The sequence below is a fragment of the Dryobates pubescens genome, chromosome 3 (genome assembly GCF_014839835.1).
Source record: "Dryobates pubescens isolate bDryPub1 chromosome 3, bDryPub1.pri, whole genome shotgun sequence".
In the NCBI taxonomy this organism is placed as follows: domain Eukaryota; kingdom Metazoa; phylum Chordata; class Aves; order Piciformes; family Picidae; genus Dryobates; species Dryobates pubescens.
Genome location: NC_071614.1, coordinates 5565925 through 5583584, shown reverse-complemented (window position 1 = coordinate 5583584; position 17660 = coordinate 5565925). Strand labels below are relative to the sequence as shown.

The 17660-nt window shown below is 41.1% G+C and overlaps 1 protein-coding gene across 3 annotated transcripts in view; it reads right to left on the bottom strand.

Moving 5' to 3' along the window:
• Nucleotides 1-17660, bottom strand: part of PCMTD1 (protein-L-isoaspartate (D-aspartate) O-methyltransferase domain containing 1) — a 39258-nt gene that overhangs the window by 4192 nt on the left and 17406 nt on the right. For 2 of the 3 annotated variants that reach the window (XM_054179610.1, XM_054179611.1), the window contains exons 2-5: nt 14335-14760; nt 10162-10264; nt 2091-2262; nt 160-283 (exon numbers count right to left, since the gene is read on the bottom strand). In XM_054179610.1, coding sequence (XP_054035585.1) covers nt 160-283; nt 2091-2262; nt 10162-10264; nt 14335-14641 — 706 coding nt within the window. In that variant the 5' untranslated portion in view covers nt 14642-14760. Of the gene's footprint in view, nt 1-159; nt 284-2090; nt 2263-6910; nt 6991-10161; nt 10265-14334; nt 14761-17660 lie in introns of those variants that run through there. The other variant, XM_054179612.1, reaches the window with a different exon arrangement.

Below are 17660 nucleotides of genomic sequence, written 5' to 3'. Positions count from 1 at the left end.
CCTGCCCTAGCCAAACACACACACCCCCCTAGCAGTGAGATATGTGTTCCTGTTCTGTGACATTATGTCTGTACAGGAGGCTCTCCACACTTTCAGGACACCACCAGCAGGCAGCAGAACAACCTCAAGCCGAAGGGAGTGAGCACAAGTGACACTTACGCAGTCCCACAGTGTCGTGTTTGCCGTTGTCCTTTCGGTTTGGCTGCACCAGCGGAGCGAATGAAACTGCAAGGATGTTTTTGCTCTCCCAGGTGTTCTGTCCTGTTCTCAAGATTTGTGTTAGCTGCATAAAAAGAAAACCCAAAGAAATCAGCAGTTAGCTTTGTCATACTCAGTATGGTTCAGGTTGCTGTTCAAACACCGCTAGCTCGATTTGCTTCAAAATTAATTTGTAAACACTGTTTTATGAACAGAAAACTTTCACATTCCTTGAAACATCACTTGTTCACTGGGGTACTGAACAAGGCTTTGGCAATGGGAAGAGATGCAGTTGGAAGAATTAAGGCCCAGGGTAAGTTTTGCTTTCTCTGTTTTTTCCAAAAGATCACAGAATATTTTAGGTTGGAAGCAGCCTCTGGAGTCCTACCTCCTGCCTGAACACTCTCATGAAAAAAGGCCTTTCATATAAGCAGGCAGAATGGTCCCTTGCTGCCACTTGCAACACTTCTTTCAGTTTGCTGTGCACCTGTCAAAATTGGACTCCTATCTACTAGGTAAACCCTGCACCTCTTTAGACAACCCAGTAAGGAATTAAAAGCTCCCTTAGCTGCTTCTCTGCATGCTAGATTAACTCAAACCTTTCAGCTGCTCTTTATCCTTTATACACTTCTAGTTTCCTAACCATTTGTGTATTTAGGTTGGACTTGATGATCTCTGAGGTCTTTTCCAACCTTACTGATTCTATGAAGAAGAAATCTTCACAATTTTAGCTTTTCTTTCAGATTGTGACTTCAGGGTGCTTTCCATCCATTTTACTGACAGTATTTTAGCCTAACAAATACTGGACAAAAGTACTTATGGAACTGAACCACATAAGCTATGTTTGCATTAGTGTCTGCTTTCTCAAAAAGCTAATGTGATAATTTGGGGAGGGAAGATAAATTGTTCCTCAACAAGCATTTTAGTGATTGTATTTAGGAGGGTATCAACTTAAGTCACAAACTGGTTCTTTCTCAATTTCCCTAACAGTAAAACAGGGAGAATAATACTTACCTTTGTAAAGCCTTTTGAGATCTAAGAACAAAAAGTGATAGAAGTGTGAAGTATTATTAAAATATACCTGTCTGAAAAACCTTTAATCTAACATGGAAAAGCAACACTGAAAACTGATGGAAGTAAGTTTGGGGGGTTTCCTCCCCCTTCCTTTTTTCCTCCCCTTACAATGTTCCACTAATCACAGCTATTTCATATTTCCCTGAAATAAGTTCTCTTGGTTTAGAGGGTAGCTTCTTTGGTTTGGAGTATAGACTGAAAATAAATGTCTGTGTGGCAGGGAGATTTAAAAGCAGTTCTAGAACTGGTGTATTACACTGAAAATGGAACTCTAGGTTCACTGGAGAGAGTTTTGGCACAGCAGGATTTTACACGAAGGCTGGACAGGGACTTTTCATAAGGTGTCTAGCAATAAGACAATGGGGAATGGTTTTATGTTGAGGGAGAGTAGGTTTAGGCTGGATGTTAGAAAGTTTTTCAGTACAAGGGTGGTAAGAGTGGAATAGTCTGCTCAGGGAGTTTGTGGATGCCTCCCTGCTGGGGGTCTTTAAAGCCAGATTGGATGAGGTCTTGAGCAGCCAAGCCTAATTGAGAGGCATCCCTGCTCATGGCAGGGAGGTTGGTGTAGATGATCTCTGAGGTCCCTTCCAACCTAAGCCATTCTATGATTGTATTATATTGATGCTGTCCTCCAAGTTTAAGGGAAAAATGTTCAAGACTTCATAAAGGCAACTAATATCTGCTTAACTGTAACAACACACTAAATCAAAGCATCATTAGTTGAACATTAACTTAGTCAAACATACATTTCAAAGCATTCCTTAAATTATCAATTTCTCATACTAAGAGATAAAAAGGGGAAATGGTCACTAAGTCACCTGATCTTCTATAGGCATTACTAAAATGCCTCCAACTTTCAATAAAATTTTCATGTAGTTTTCATGGTCTTTCTGGACTCCAGCTCCACAGTAAATCCGGTCATACTGATGACTGTCTGAGGCTATTTCCAAACAATTACCAACCACAAAGGCAGGTTCACAGAACTCAAATCTAAGGGGAAGAAAACAAAACAAAAAAAACAAACAAGAAGGGGACACATTTCAAATCAGGATTTTTCAGACAAGCCAGGCCAGATAAAGACAGTAAAAAAAATAATTTTTCACATCTTCCCTTACGAAATGAAGAAAGATTAGCACACAGTTTAGGAGTCTGTATTAACTCAATACTACTATGAAAAATAATGTTTGGCTTTTTGAGCTGCATCAGGGACAGGAGAAAAACTTTAGTAGTTATAATTATGTATTATGCAAACCAGAAAAGGTTCAAAGCATCACCAGACTTCATAACTGCAAGCAAGCACTTCTAAAGAATCCTCATAAGCCATACAGTGAAAGTACATCAACCAACTATATGCAATATCCAGGCTGTTGAATATTGGAACAGTTCATTTATCATATATTCTTTTAAAGATTAGGCTTTTAAAAGACTTATTTCACTCTACCTTCAGCCCAATTCACCTTTAAGCAAAAGAACAGGAAAAAGGTGTCATTTTTTGACTGCACACAAAGGGGAGGGGGGGAACGATTAATTACCACAGAAGCATCTAATTTTCATCAGCAAATGGAAGTTACACAACTTTTAGGTGGTCCTGTGTATAACAGCAGTTGCAAGGACTGTAAGTACTCTTTGTCACTGTATAAAATATACCAAAGGGAAGATGTACAGGAGAGAGCTTTGTTACCAAAGGTGCAAATATTCCCTGTTACAAGGATGTTTTTTGACATTTTTCAAGTCTCTGCTTCAGCTGTTAACAGCACAGTACATGCAATTTACCTTACTGTACAAATAAAATAGTAAGTCACCCAGCAAGTAACATTACATGTTTCAAAACACTTTTGAAGTGCTCTTTTTTTTTTTAAAGCACTTGAAAACTGAGAAGAGAAGTTAAAGTAGCTTAGAGAAAGGATTTATGGTTTTCTTTGGAGAAATAATAATAACAATTAAAACCTAACACCTCGTTGTTGAATGAAGTATTTCATGAACTTCATCTGGTACTAATGCATCTCAAACTTCAGCCAGAAGGAGTAGTTTTTTTTAAACCTTCTTCAAATACATGTAGCTGTTTTATGAACTTTTCATCTGTCATTGGAAAAGAGATATTTTTTCCCCATTTTCTTTTAACTTGACTAGCAGTAGCAAATCTCAGTACCACCACCTGACAACATTCAAATCGTTATTTCTTCAGTTACAGGGAAGCTTGGCAGCCTTCCCCGCTTCCAAGGCTTGGTTAACCCTGCTATCGACAGCACTGCCATCAGAATTCTATCCAACTGCAGGTTTTGCTTGATGTTTCCCCCAACCCCAAGATGGGTTGCTTGATCTTGAGAATAATGCAATGTTTCCTTCTTTGAGTAATCACAAACCCATGCCAGAATCCTTTACCAACTACTGCACAGCTCTCTCATGTGCTGTATGTGGCCAACAGCGCACAATGCTGTTCCCTCTTCCAGATCAAGGAAACAAAATAAGAAGTTAAAACCAACTCTGGTAGATCAAAAAGAAAACAAAAAGAAAGGAAAGGAAAGGAAGGAGGAGTGGGGAGCACTTGCCTTACTGCACACAACTGGGCAGACAGCCCAGCCTGAACCATGGTTGAAATAACTTCAGATTAGCACAGAAAGATCTAGAAGTATGTATTAGGAAAGGTTAAACACCAGGGTGGGGGGAGGAAATGCAACCCAAGGTACTGAAGGTGCAATCTTATTTCATAAGCACTTAGACTACTATCAGGTATTTGTCTACATTCAGTGAAGATCAATCATTCAGCGAAGGTTTGTGATATGGTTTTAATTTCAGGGCTGTCTACAGCTTGTCAAGCATCACCACAGCAATTTCATTTGAAAGTGCAAGAAAAAAAACTAAAAATCTTTGTGGGCTTCAAAAGAACAGGGTGAGGGAGGGAGAGAGAGTAGGGTACTTCTCTAAAATGCAGTTTTAAATCTTGGAACAGTGACTGTTGAAACTTTAGAAACCTGAAGACAGCCTCTGTCTGCCTAACCTGAAAAACTTTTTCTGGTCTTCTCAGAACACTCCTCTGAAAGCTGATGCTTATTACTAGACACTCCTAAACTGATTCCTCTACCACAGACCACCCTGAAGTTCATGAAGCAACTGGTTACATCCTCTTAAAACAAGCAGGACCACCAAACTCACCAAGGAATCAAAACAAGATAAAACTAAAACCCAGACGCAAAATACCCCATATGTGATCTGTGGCTGAAAATCTGCAGTGGTCTTTACAAATACAATAAAAGCTGAAGAGAATGTCTCATTTAGCTCCATAGCTTGCAACCAGAAGGGCAGAAAGTGAAAATGAAGACACAGCAGCAACTTCCTGGTACACTTTGTGCTGGTTTTGGTTGGGACAGAGTAAGTTTTCCTCACAGCTGGAAATGGAACCAAGAAATGCCAAGTGTTCTTTACTTTTGCTCACCTCTACTAAATGGCCAGGCTGGCCTTCAGGAGCATTATATACATAGCATGCATACACATGACATGTTCTTTCATACAACAGATTCTAAAACAAATGGCAAAAATAAAGTGCTGAAACAATCTGGAGACATTTTAATCAGATGAGGTTCCTCAGTTGAATCTGGTATCTTGATTACAAGAGAACCAATAGCCAAACGAGCAGAAGACTTCCCACGGGAGGTAACACAGCAACAGAAGATTCCTTTGAATGAGCGCTTGCCATAGGATAAATTTAAGCAAGGAGAGATCACATTTAGCCCAAGACAACCAAGCACTTTCAAGTACAGAAAACATCTGCTGACCTGATTGTGCCCTTCCACCTTTTGGACTTCCACCATTTATCCCTCAAGGAGAGGCATTTTGAGTTCATCCACAACATCACCACAGTACTTTACCTCCAGCTAAATATAAAACCATTTCTGTACAACCTAAAGAGCATTTAGGTGTTTGCTGCAGCAAAAGGAAATTATCAAGTAATAGGGTGTTACTGCCCATGTTCTTTTAAGTAAAGGTTCAGTATCAGTATCACTAAGGTTGGAAGAGACCTCAAAGATCATCGAGTCCAACCTGTCACCACAGACCACTTGACTAGAGTAGGGAGGACACTAGTGCCCACTGCAGGCTTGAACTCACGACCTTCCCATTAAGGGTCTTAGTTCCCCACAGGTACCAACACAATGTTGTGATAAAATGAACATCCAGTTTAAAGCAAAGTCATAGCAAAGGACCAAGATTAAAGCTTGTTGCTCTTGTATCCATATCCACCAATCTAGTATTTGTGTGACAACTTTAAATCCCTTGGTTCCAATTACAGTAACAGCAATTTTAATCAGCATTAGTGTAATAGCTGAAAGTGATGCTGGTAACCTTTCTATTCAGTAATTTCATCGTGAACATTCTTTTCAGGCAAATCTGTAGGGGCAGTGAGTAACAAATCTGTTTCTCCATTTTGTTTCTAGCTGTCCCTTTTTTCTTCATATAAAATTGCCTTGCTGCTTTTACTGTAGACCCTCAGTTAGCATGTTTCTAGTTTCTGATGTTGCTCCATTGAAGTGGACTGAAACCCTTGACTCTCAATTCCTGAGGAAAAAATTCAAAGACTGGTTCTTAAAAATCCTCACAACTAATCCCTTCAGCACTGGTTTGCAAAATGTAGGCTTCATGTAGCATGTCAAATTTTGTGGTAAAATGAGGAATTATATTGAAAGAGTATTTTTTTCCCCTCAATGATACAGTGCATTTAAAAAAGAAAAAAGAAGAATGGGGAGGCCATAGAAAAATGTTGTCACTGCAGTTTATTGCCAGTGCTCCAATACATCCATGGATAGAAGTCTGCAAATGAACTTAGCTGTTTACAACTGCAGAACACTTTTGGTTTTATTAAGTAAAAATGGTTTCTAGGTTAGAACTGTCATATTTTCTACTGAAGGTTTGCATAAAGCTTTCATGGAAGAAATGTTCTACATATCAGAGTTTGAAGCAATGAGGTATTTCCAGAGAACTGCAGTGCCCACCACGGCATTTATTTATTAAAGGTATTGTAGGTGTGGTTTGGAGAGGCCAGGAATAGATGTGTTTCTTAAACTATCAAACACCTGAAAAATGCAGGTTTAGTTCCTTCCTTGGTAAGTGTCAGTTGTCATTTTTGGAGCCTCCTGGTATACAAGGTGTAGGCTTAAAAGCAGTGCTGCTTTTTATTATCTCTACATTTTTAACATAACCTCCTTCTGGTTAGACCAAACTTCAACTAAAACTAATGCACCACTAAACCCCCTCTATCTTTTGCACTACTGGAAACTAGGACAAAGTTATCAGTAAGATTTGAAGTGAGAAAGCCATCAGTGAGTTTTAGAAACAGTTTGCTTTTCTTGCTTAGATCCTGACTGCAATTACTAACAGCAACCTGTGCAGGCAGGCAGGAGCTTTACTTCATTTGTGTGTACACACAACATTTCCAGTTTCCAACCTGCTCTACTAAAAAGCAAGTGAGCCCTTCAGGGTCCTAGCAGAAGCTCCAATTTTCAATGAAGATGAATACATCAGTATTCTGTTGGAAGATTAAGCTTGCTATTTTTTCAATGCCAACACAATCTACTACAGGAGTGCAGGAAGATGTTTCCCCCGTAACAGTTATCCCAGAAGTAGTACTAGGGTTCTTGTCACTTACCATTGAAGTGGTTTCTTTTGATCTTGAGAAGGGTTGGTGATTTTCTTTCACAGCAGGGACTTCACCAGCTTACCCAGGTTTGGTTTTTGATAGAGTGCTAGAAGATGGGCAACCTAGCCTTGCCCTGTGGCTCTCTCTCCAAGCTGGATATTCTAGGTCTAGAAGTTGACTGGGAGCAGAAAAGACAACACATTCCCCTTCAATAAACAGGTGAAGCGGGGCCTGGTACTGCACATATGTGTTTTAGATAGAGCCCTCTTAAGGAATGATTTTTTTTTTTCCCCTTAATTGGCATGCATTCCCTGAAGGTTTTAAGAATGAAAGAGAGCCTTATGCATATTTCAGACTCAAGAGAACTTTAGTCTGTACCTAAAATCCTTGCACCGCAAGCAAGACGACACTTTCAGATGTTTCCAGAGGGATCTTCTCCTTTGACTCCACTGGCAAACACACGTTGTCAAGTGAAACCAAGGCAGCATTTTACCTCTCAGAATGAACATCTCCACCTCCATTTTGAGGATATCTACTGTTATAGATTGGTGGGATATGGATACAGATACAATGAGTACTAGAATTATTTGTCTTTCTGAAAAAACTTCTTTGATGAACAGTTCATGAAGCACCAGAGGCAGACAATCCTCCCTTTAGGCAGAGAGTGTCCCAACTCCTTCTGAATGCGCTATTTTTACACTCCTTTCAGATTTTAGCTAAGCACCTATCTCCATCATGGAACAGTGAGTTCTTTATTACATTTCAATCACATTCTTACCAGGAATCAAGAAAAAACCAAATGTGCTATTGCACCACACAGCACTGGATCACTGCCCAGTAAGAATGGGAGCAAAGCAATAGTCCCTATCTTGCAAAAACAGGCAACAACCCACCTAAACCATCATGACCCAGCTCCACACGCAAGTCAGATGCAAAGCCAATGGTCTGTTGCTCCAAGCAAAGGAGTATCATGAAGTTATCAAGTATTCTTTAGGATGAAGCTCTTCAAGTACCTACCCATAAGGTTGAACCCCTGTGTTTTGTTTCAAAAAGAGGTTGTTTAGGATATTCAGAGCAGATTCAAGAACATTTTACACTGAAGAAAGAATGCAGGGAAGTGGCAGTGCCAAGTTTTCCAGGATTCCCTACATGCATAACTCAGTTACTGCAAAGAAAGAGGTTGTGGTCTCTGTGTTCCTTTTGCCCCCTGTGCACCTTGTTAGAGGCTGCTGGAAAGTATTTCCCCATCACACACCCCCATTCACTCTGACAATTAACTTCATTCACACCAGCCTGCCACACAGAATCTATTTTCAGACAGTGAGGGCACCTGCTAGACAAACAACAGTGTTCAACACTAGACAGACACCACACAGCTTTATCTTGGGTGGGCTTTCATCCAAATACTAAGCCATCCAAATTAATGGTGACGTTCAGATGCCACGATCTACGCAACTTGGGGTAAATTTCTTTCACTTACAAATGAAGATGCATGGAAGTTGCTGAAAAAATAATCCAACCCAGACTTACTGACCCAGAGCACAGTATTTGAGAGACAGATTAGAATTCAAGACCTGTTGTATAAATCTGCTTATATTTAAAAACAAATATAGAAGGACCCCACTGCAGAAAACTCCACACTACCATAAAATACAGGTCATTTACAAAACATGCAGTTAGCCAGAATTAGCTATAAACACAAGTTACAAATCCCCCACACAAAACACAAAATCCACCCAGGATCATGTCAGCTGCAGTGCAGCTCCTACCAAGTAGATCTGTATCAAAAAGCACTTTGACAGAGGTATATTTTTTGTTAGTTTAGCGAGGAAGGTATTTCTGTAGGGACTGCTTAGTATTTCACTGTCATGAGGAAAAGGTGGACTGTTACAAGGCACATGACAAGGCATAATGTACAGATTAGGGATAAAGTCCAGATCACATTCTGACCCCACTGCCTTCTCATCAGAGTAACACTGTATGACTGAAGACCAGTTTAACATTGCAAATAGTACACAGCATCTGTTACTCTGTCCCCAGAGCTGATCTTCACTGAATTGGGGGAAAATACACCTCAAGAATATTTAGATCATTTACTATAGATGATCACTTATTCCTTCAAACACAGTATACATTCAACAGTGAAACTTACTGATGCAAAGTTTAGCAACTTTGGTTTTGGTTATGTGGTGGTTGTTTTTTCCCCCCAGTTCTTGCATGTTTTGGTGTCCCAGTGTTCTGATACTCATTTAAACAAAATCTTGTTAGGATACTTATGTAAGCAATAATAGGAATTTCTTTGCTAACCATTTGCTCAGTTTCTCCCTATTTCTGCAAAGGTATCACCAGATTTGAAAGACACTTTAATTTCAACAGTAATTAAGAGCCTTCTGAACTGGGGTATGGAAAACAGGAGACTAAGCTACAGCCAACATAACCCAGAGCACTGCAGTTCATAAAGCACATGGCTGCAAATGTAAAGGGATAGAGAGAATTTCTCTGTGCTGCCCACTGGAAAACAGGCACAGGACATACAATTCTTAGGGTACTCCTACCATCTCAGCTTTCCTGCATTGCCTATAAAGAAGAAAAAGTCTTTACAGGGAACTGCCCTAGCTACAACACTGCCTTCTGTCCCTTTTGGATGCAGAGGCCCAAGATTCAGATTCTTATGGGCCACCATAAAAACTTGGTGAGCAGATAGAACCAGTTATGTTCAACACCCCATATCCAGAGGCACAGCAGTAAAAGTGAGTGGTGCATGAGCACAGGTGAGCACTTAAGTCCATCTCTTCAGTTAATAAACACAAAAGCAATCAGATAAAATTAATTCACGTCTAGAACAGTGGCAGATTGGAAAGAAGTTGACAGTTTACAGAAAGACTAGGTACAATCCTGTAATAAAAACTGACAATGGATACAAATTACTCTTTACATGCACAGACAACTGCATATCACATCACTAAGTCCATAGGTATATATGCATATATGTGCACATACAGGTGTGCACATGTGTGTATACACACTGCCACAACACAGGGAATTCAACTTCCTTAAGTATCATACAGCAGAAATAGCACTCCAGGAGTGTGGAAGTTTCTTAAGCCTTAACTTACCTTATGAGCTAATGTCACAATATGGAGGCTTTGTGTTTTGGTTGTTTGACACCGTTGTTCTCCCTTCCCTAGGCCTGTAAGCAATGACTTAGGTTGAAAATAATAACATTGCTGCAAGGTGAACTAGACAAATCAGGTACTTACTTATCAAAGCTATCACTATATTTTATGAAGCTCTCCAATTTTTCCTTGGCATATTCTACCACATCTGAATGAAGCTCTATTCCATGGTTAATCCCAAAAGGTCCTGTAAATAAAAAAAGCAGGGTGGGGTTTTTTTGTGGTTTGTGTTTTTCCTTAAGCACAACTACATGGAACAGCATTATGCCTTTCATTAAAGTACTAGCATCACTTAAAACATGGAAGTCTCCAAACACTGCTAAGCAAAGACATTTTTGCATCTGCTTTACAAATTAAGAGGAACATAAAAGGCCAAAGGATCCATGAAAGAACAATTTTATAGAATTAATATTTTTATGCATGCTCATGAAGAAATTCATCTGATTACATGTCTGTCAGTTTGAGCAACTTCTTTGACTGCTGTATTTGTTGGACTATAACCAATTCAAATCATAATTTAGGCTAATTTTTGTTATTTAAATTTTGAAGTTCTATGGCAAAATTTTCAGCTTTTGCTACCTCAGAGATCAGGTATTCTATCCCTTAGCCACATCTGCTCTTCTGCTGTGCAGATTCTGACATCAGAAGCCAGATCCTGAATCACTTATATAATAATTAATTTCCATCTACAACACTGAAACTGACCACATGTTCACTCATCATAATCCCATCACAACTGCAGCACAGCTTTCCTGCTATCAAATTCAAGTATGTTTCCAAGTCAATTTATGTGCCAAAAGTTAATGCTATTTTTCAGGACCAAAGGGGAAAAAAAAAAATAATCATGAGACAGTATTATGAGGATTATCCACATCAGGAAGGAATCTGAATCAGATAGTCACATTTGCTGTGGGGATTCTATATTTAACATGCACTCATAGCCCAGGGACTTTAGTCATTGGAGCATAGAATAGGAAAAGGGAGTGGGAAGGGAAAGAAGGCAAAGTAAACATCAATAAGATCAGACAAAATGTGTATCTTCTACTGCAATCTAAAGCTTTCCTAAATATTTAGCTCAAAGAACTTAGTCCAATGAAACATAATTCAATCTGTCTTTTCTAGGACACTGATTAACCTAAGGTTACTAAGAAATGTTTCATTCCAATTCAAGAAAGATAAAGTATATGCCACTAAGGTGGTTAACTACTGCAGTTGTTAGCACAGTTCAGAACATTTTCCACCAGGTGAAATAGAACCAACTCACTGATTTAACACTGGCAGTGCTTGTGAGACCTCTGATGGCAGACAAGGAGTAGTTAGATTATTTAAGAAATGCTTTTAGAACTTGTGAAAACATCTGGCTCCCACTGACACACCTACTGCAAAGTTATTATCTACCACATTAAGAAAAGCATTAGGATAGGCAGTCCTCTCCTAGCTTTTTAAGGTTCCCTTGCACAGTAACAGGCTATCATGTTTCTAACCAGCATAGGTACGGTTCTACAGGGTGCTGCAGCATCCCAAGTTTGTTTTCTTTAATTAAATACTAATTGCTATTGCTTTAACCTCAAATTGAGGTAAACTAAAGATGCCCCATGATCTGTCCCAAGCTTCACATATACATTCAATACTCTCTTTTGCAAAAGAAAGAACTTTTCAAAACCCCCTGTGAACGCCAGTTGCTCCAGCAGCTTGAAATGGTATCTCTGAATGCCAGATACCTCCCCCATGATGATACACAACTGCATCTGCAATTTGAACAGAAATATCCTAAGTATGCTGTCTTTCCCCTCCCCCCCATCAGGAAAGTCACAGCTGTACATTTAAGCAGAGTCAGCCTGTCTAAAAACTTGAAATTAACTTCTCTTCTGCTCTTCAAAGTCAACTGGCCTCTCTCAGCAATTCCACCATCTAGTCTGAGCTACACTTACATTTTAACAGCATCAGCAACAGTTAAATTTAATCTCTGTGTAGTGGTGTTAGCTGGGGTTTTTTTAGTCAGTTGCCACATATACAAGCCTTTACCAGTTTCACATTATTTGCTAATTTAATTTAGTCATTCTGACACTGTCAACATGGCAGAAATACTACTCACTGTGTTGTCAAGCTGAAAGATACCCAACTCCTGTCAAAAACCACATGGCTCTGTTACTAATTGCAGTGCATACCAAAATCAGTTTAAAAAAAGCTTTAAAAAAAAAAGACAGGGTTTGTCAGAAAATTGTCTGTTTACTTCTCTTTGTTAAAGCAGCTGTTTCCTGATTTAAAACAAATACTAAAGTAAGGAAGTATGATTATATGTAACTAGTAATTTTACCAAAGGGAGCAGAGTAAGAAAACAAGGGCACACAAACTGTATTTACACCTTGCCCATGCCCTAGTCTAGCACTCAAACCCTATTACAACAGGAAGAAGCCTTTGGAGACTAGGTGCAGCACCACAGAAACATGGCAAGTCTACTTCTGTAAGCAGCTGAGCAGTCACTTGCTGCTTCAGGCTCCTCAGCACTGCTAGAGAAGTATCAGCACCTGAGCTGGCTCTGTGGGAACATCTGCAGTGTCACTGTGCTCCTTGGGGGATGTCAGCCAATCTCACCTTCCGTAGAAGACAAGCCTTTTCCTGTTTTATTTCTTCTACTCTGCAAATACTCTGAAGGATATGAATTCTGACTGATAAGAAGAGGTCAAACCCAGAAGCATTCAACAGCCAACCAACAGTCACTCAAAAGAGGTTAGATGAATACAAGTGCAACAGAAGCCTTTTAAACATCAGAGTTGAAAAGAATAATGAAATTAAGAAGGTTTCTACAAGGCAAAAAACCAAATTAATACTATTACTCACTATCCTAAGCAATCACTTCAGGGAAAAAATGAAGCAATGTTTACTAATTGTTTTAGCACTGAAATAGAAAATTCAATTTAAAGTATTACAATCTGAGTAAAAATAATCTACTCTCAAACAGAAACACTCTTGAAAAGGTCAAAGTCATACCAATAGAGTAGCTTTTCAGAATTATTTTTAACCTGGGAAAAGAATTCCCATTTCTACAGGAGTGAAATTTGCTGAATTTATTGGTATTAACTGGAACAAAAGGCACTGCCAGCAATGCCAACAAGTCATGTTTATGACTGTTAGTCACAATTTCCACTCTTTGATAAATAAGAGTAGATAAGAGTAGGATCAGACTGGATGTGAGAGTGGTGAAGTCCTGGAATGGGTTGTCCAGGGAGGTGGTTGAGGCCCCATCCCTGGAGGTGTTTAAGACCAGGCTGGATGAGGCTCTGGCCAGCCTGATCGAGTGTGGGGTGTCCCTGCCCATGGCAGGGGGGTTGGAACTAGATGATCTTTGTGGTCCCTTCCAACTCTGACTGATTCTATGATTCCATAACAGAAGTAACTAAAGAAGATAACCCAACTCTTCACACCTCAGTTGTGTATATAAACATGTGCAAAATCCATGTATCACCTGTCAGCACAGTTTCTGCAACCAAGGAGATATGAAAACTCCACGTAGTAATTAACTACAGAGTAAAACAAATGGCATGTCATGGATTTAAATTAATCTGTTAAAAATGCAAGTTACTTGTTGGTAGACACGCTCTGTATTCTAAACATCAGGAATGGGGGCAGGATTAAAGCCTTTGTTCCTCTTGCCCCTAAGTTCCAAATGAGAATTTTCACAGAATCACAGAACATTAAGAGGCTGCAAGGGACCTCCAGAGATCATTTGAGTCCAGCCCCCTGCAAAAAGCAGGATCATCTAGGGTATAGTAAGGCAAGCAGGAACAAATGTCTCCAAACACAGGCACAGTTAAGAGGGGACAGTCTGAAACTGCACCAGGGGAAGTTTAGGCTGGAGGTGAGGAGGAAGTTCTTCACAGAGAGAGTTGTTAGCCATTGGAATGTGCTGCCCAGGGAGGTGGTGGAGTCACCGTCCCTGGAGGTGTTCAAAAAGGGATTGGATGTGGCACTTGAAATCGTGGTTTAGTAGTCACGAAGTGTTGGGTGACAGGTTGGACTTGATGATCTTTGAGGCCTTTTCCAACCTTATTGATTCTATGATAACACTCCATGAAAACATCCCTGAAGAACGTTAATTGTGAACAGCTCATAGATAACACACAGTATCTTAACAACACATCTCAAAACACCAGTCTTAATTATAGTACTGTCATTTTTAAAGAAGTTTTACAGGGCTAGTGTAATGTTGTAAAAATACACAGAAACACTGTATTGAAATAAAAACATTCAAGTTACCTAATATTAATCCCACCATTGTACTCAAGTAGCCGGTTCCACTACCCAGATTTAGAAAAGATAATCCAGGTTGAAGCTTCAGTGCTTCCATGACTTCAGAATAAATGCAAGGTGCTGACAAGTGTATATTTCCATGCTTCCAGGCCAAGTCTTTGTAAGCATTGTCCCTGTATCCTTCCAGATAATAATCACCACGATCAATTGCTCTGAAGGCTTGCTCCACACTCTCAGTGCGAATGTATTGAGCTTCTTTCAAGTTATCAATTAAGTCATCGTTGTCTTCTCCAGCACTCACGGCTCCTCCCATGCTGAATTTCTATGACAAATCAATTAGTTCTCAAAATGCATCAGGAGGAGAGTGTTCCCAAAGTGTAACTATGCAATGGATTCTCAGTTCTTCTTGCAGAAGCACATCACAACTGAATCCTGGAAAATAGATATGTTCACACAACTTGAGTTTTAAAACGGAAACAGATCAACAACTATTAGAGGGTGATGAGATGTGGTTAGTATTGGATCACTGTATGAAGAAATAAACACTAGCTGTTCTGACTCCTAATAACCAAAATTCTGCCCTTCAGTTTTGAATGCAATGTTACTCTGCTTAGCTTTAGTATGTCAAGTTGGGCTTTATGCATCAGCAAGCACTGCAGCATAAGAGTTCACAGACCCAGAAAACACTACAGTGCTAAAAACCTATTATGTACACTACAAATATTTGGTGGGGAAAGCAACTGCCTTTGGAGTAGCTCTGGTCCCATCCATAGAACTGAATTTCCAACAGCAGTTGGAACACGTCACATCTGAAAGAACTGGGTTTACACTGAAGTCATTCTGCAGCGAGACACAAAGGCAGGTGAGTGGGGATGATCAGGAGATGCTTCTCAGATGTTTGCTTTTGAGGTGAAGCAGAGTAATAGTGCAGACAACTACACATTTCTTTATTCTGGATTCAGACCAGGAAACCCCTCTGAGCAGCTCAGCTGCTCCTAATGCCTGCCACAATCACTAGAGCAGTACCAATTCTCTGAGTATCTGGAAGTTTCAACACCTTGCTGGCTCTTGCGACTACCAATTCCACAGCTCTTGTGACTACCAATTCCATGAAGCCTACACAGCAAATTCACTTCAAAGCAATTCCTTGAGAGCTGTATTTTATCTGCAGCTATTACATGGCCACTAAACCCCTCAGATCCAGATGTTAAAAATGTTGATGTTGCACGAGTTACCATCCTGAGTTTTGTTGCAAGTTTTAGATGACCTAAGGAATGAAACAAACCCAAACAAAACCCACTCAAACCCCACCCAAACAACAGAACGATCCCAAACCAAGACACCCTCACCCCCAACTCTTCAGCAGCACTGCTGAATATCACCTTTTGCAAAATTCCCTCTTCCCCTTCAAACAAGCATATCTCACCCAGCACTCTTTTTAAAAACACACTGTCATCTTGTGTGGAGAATGCTCCAATGCAATTCAGCAAATTCCTGCTTTGTACATGCCTATTTGTGCAAATTCCTGAGCCAGGGATTCACAAACACAATCCCAGGTGCCCAAGGTCATTTAACACATCAGAACGAAGCCAGCTCCCAAGTTTACATTGTGGGGATCGCCACATGACGCCGTTTTTACGGTGAAGTACTTGAAACAAACCTTTGTAGAACACTAATGAATCTTTATCTACATTTAACAACTCTCTATCAAAAGCAGTACTAAAGTCAGAAATTTTTTTACTGAAGTGAAAAAAAATCTGTACAAATATTCCAGCCCTGCTCACATATCTGCTCTAGCATCACAACTGAACGTTCAGTGAGCCACTGAAATCAGATGACAGTTAACAAGTTAAAAGACATACAGGGACTAAAGCAATAGTTTTGCCATCTTGTCATCCTAAAAAATTAATGATTCTCTGGAGATGTTTGGAAATAACTGTAACTGAAACTGCAAGTGTAAGAACTGAGCTGTTTGAGGACTAATGCAGCTGCTACACCAGAGAAACAGAAGCATCACTGCCAGCCCTGCCTGCAGAGTGCATTCACTGCCTCACACCAGCAGATGGAGAGCTTCACCAGCTATCTACACTGCTGAGCAGGCAAATGAGCAAACAGCACAGCTCAGGTGTGTAATGGGTTGGGGCAGATCCCCTCCCCACCACAGGCAGAAATAACGACTCAGGCAAACGGATTGCAAAAGTGATGAAAGTTTAAATAGAAAGCAGTGAATGTTACACAAAACCCAAAGCACAGTGACAAAGAAAGATCCCATCCCCACCTGAGGGTGCATGCAAAACCCCCAGGGCTCCTTCTTCCCCCTCCCTCTGCTGGGCTAGTCTCAGCTGGCCAGGCCTGAGACTGCCCATCCCCCTGTGGCCTTGGGCCTAATCAGGCCCATGGCCGGGAGATCTCTCCCCCAGTTACCAAGTCTCGGAGAGGGAAGGAAAGAGGAAGTGCCAGACTCCGCACTGGATCTTATAGTGGTGCAAAGAATTATGGTAGGGAATACACAATTTCCTGTGTCCATCCCTCTGGGCTGGACTTCTGGACACAGGAAGTGAATGCACCAGGGGGGCACCCAGCTCAAACTACAACATGCCACCCCTGTATTTCATACCATAATCCTTGCACCCAAACACATCATCAGATCAGAAAACTTCTGATGACATGTCCGGCGGAGTCCACATCTTCATCTGGGCGTCCACTCAAACAGTCTCTCATTCAGGCTCAAGCATCAGTCCATTCCAGTTGTTCTTCCTCATGTGATGGAACCTCCCAGCGACGCAGTCCTTCTCCTGCAGCGTGAATTCCTTGTGGACTCCTTGGGACATCCTGGTCACCTGGAAATACCTCACAACTTCTCAGCCAAGCCTTTACTCTCCTATTCAGCAGCAAATTCTCCACCCCTGGGGCAGGCCAGTCGGAACAATCCGGCTCCACGACTGCCTTTTTCAATCCATCCAGGGTGCCGCAGCCAACCGCTTTCACGCGGACCAAAGCTACACGGATGCATGTCAGAGGCACTCCGCACCCCCCGGCTGGGCGCTCGCGTACCGAGGCAGGACAGCATCCGGCTGCACAACCTCCACCCCCGGCAGAGGGAGGAGCTGCGCCACAGCCCGCTGAAGAAGCAGGGAGGCGGAGCCAGGTGCTCGGCGCCATTTTCGGAACACGTCCGAAAACACCAGGGAAAGATTTACAGCTGCCGCCGCCGCCTGAACGCAGCCCGGCTCGGGCGGTGCCGCCGCCGCCGCTTGAACGCGGCCCGGCCCGGCCCCCGCCGTCTCTGTCGCCGCGATGCAGAGTCCGAGTCACCACCAGCAGTCGCTTGC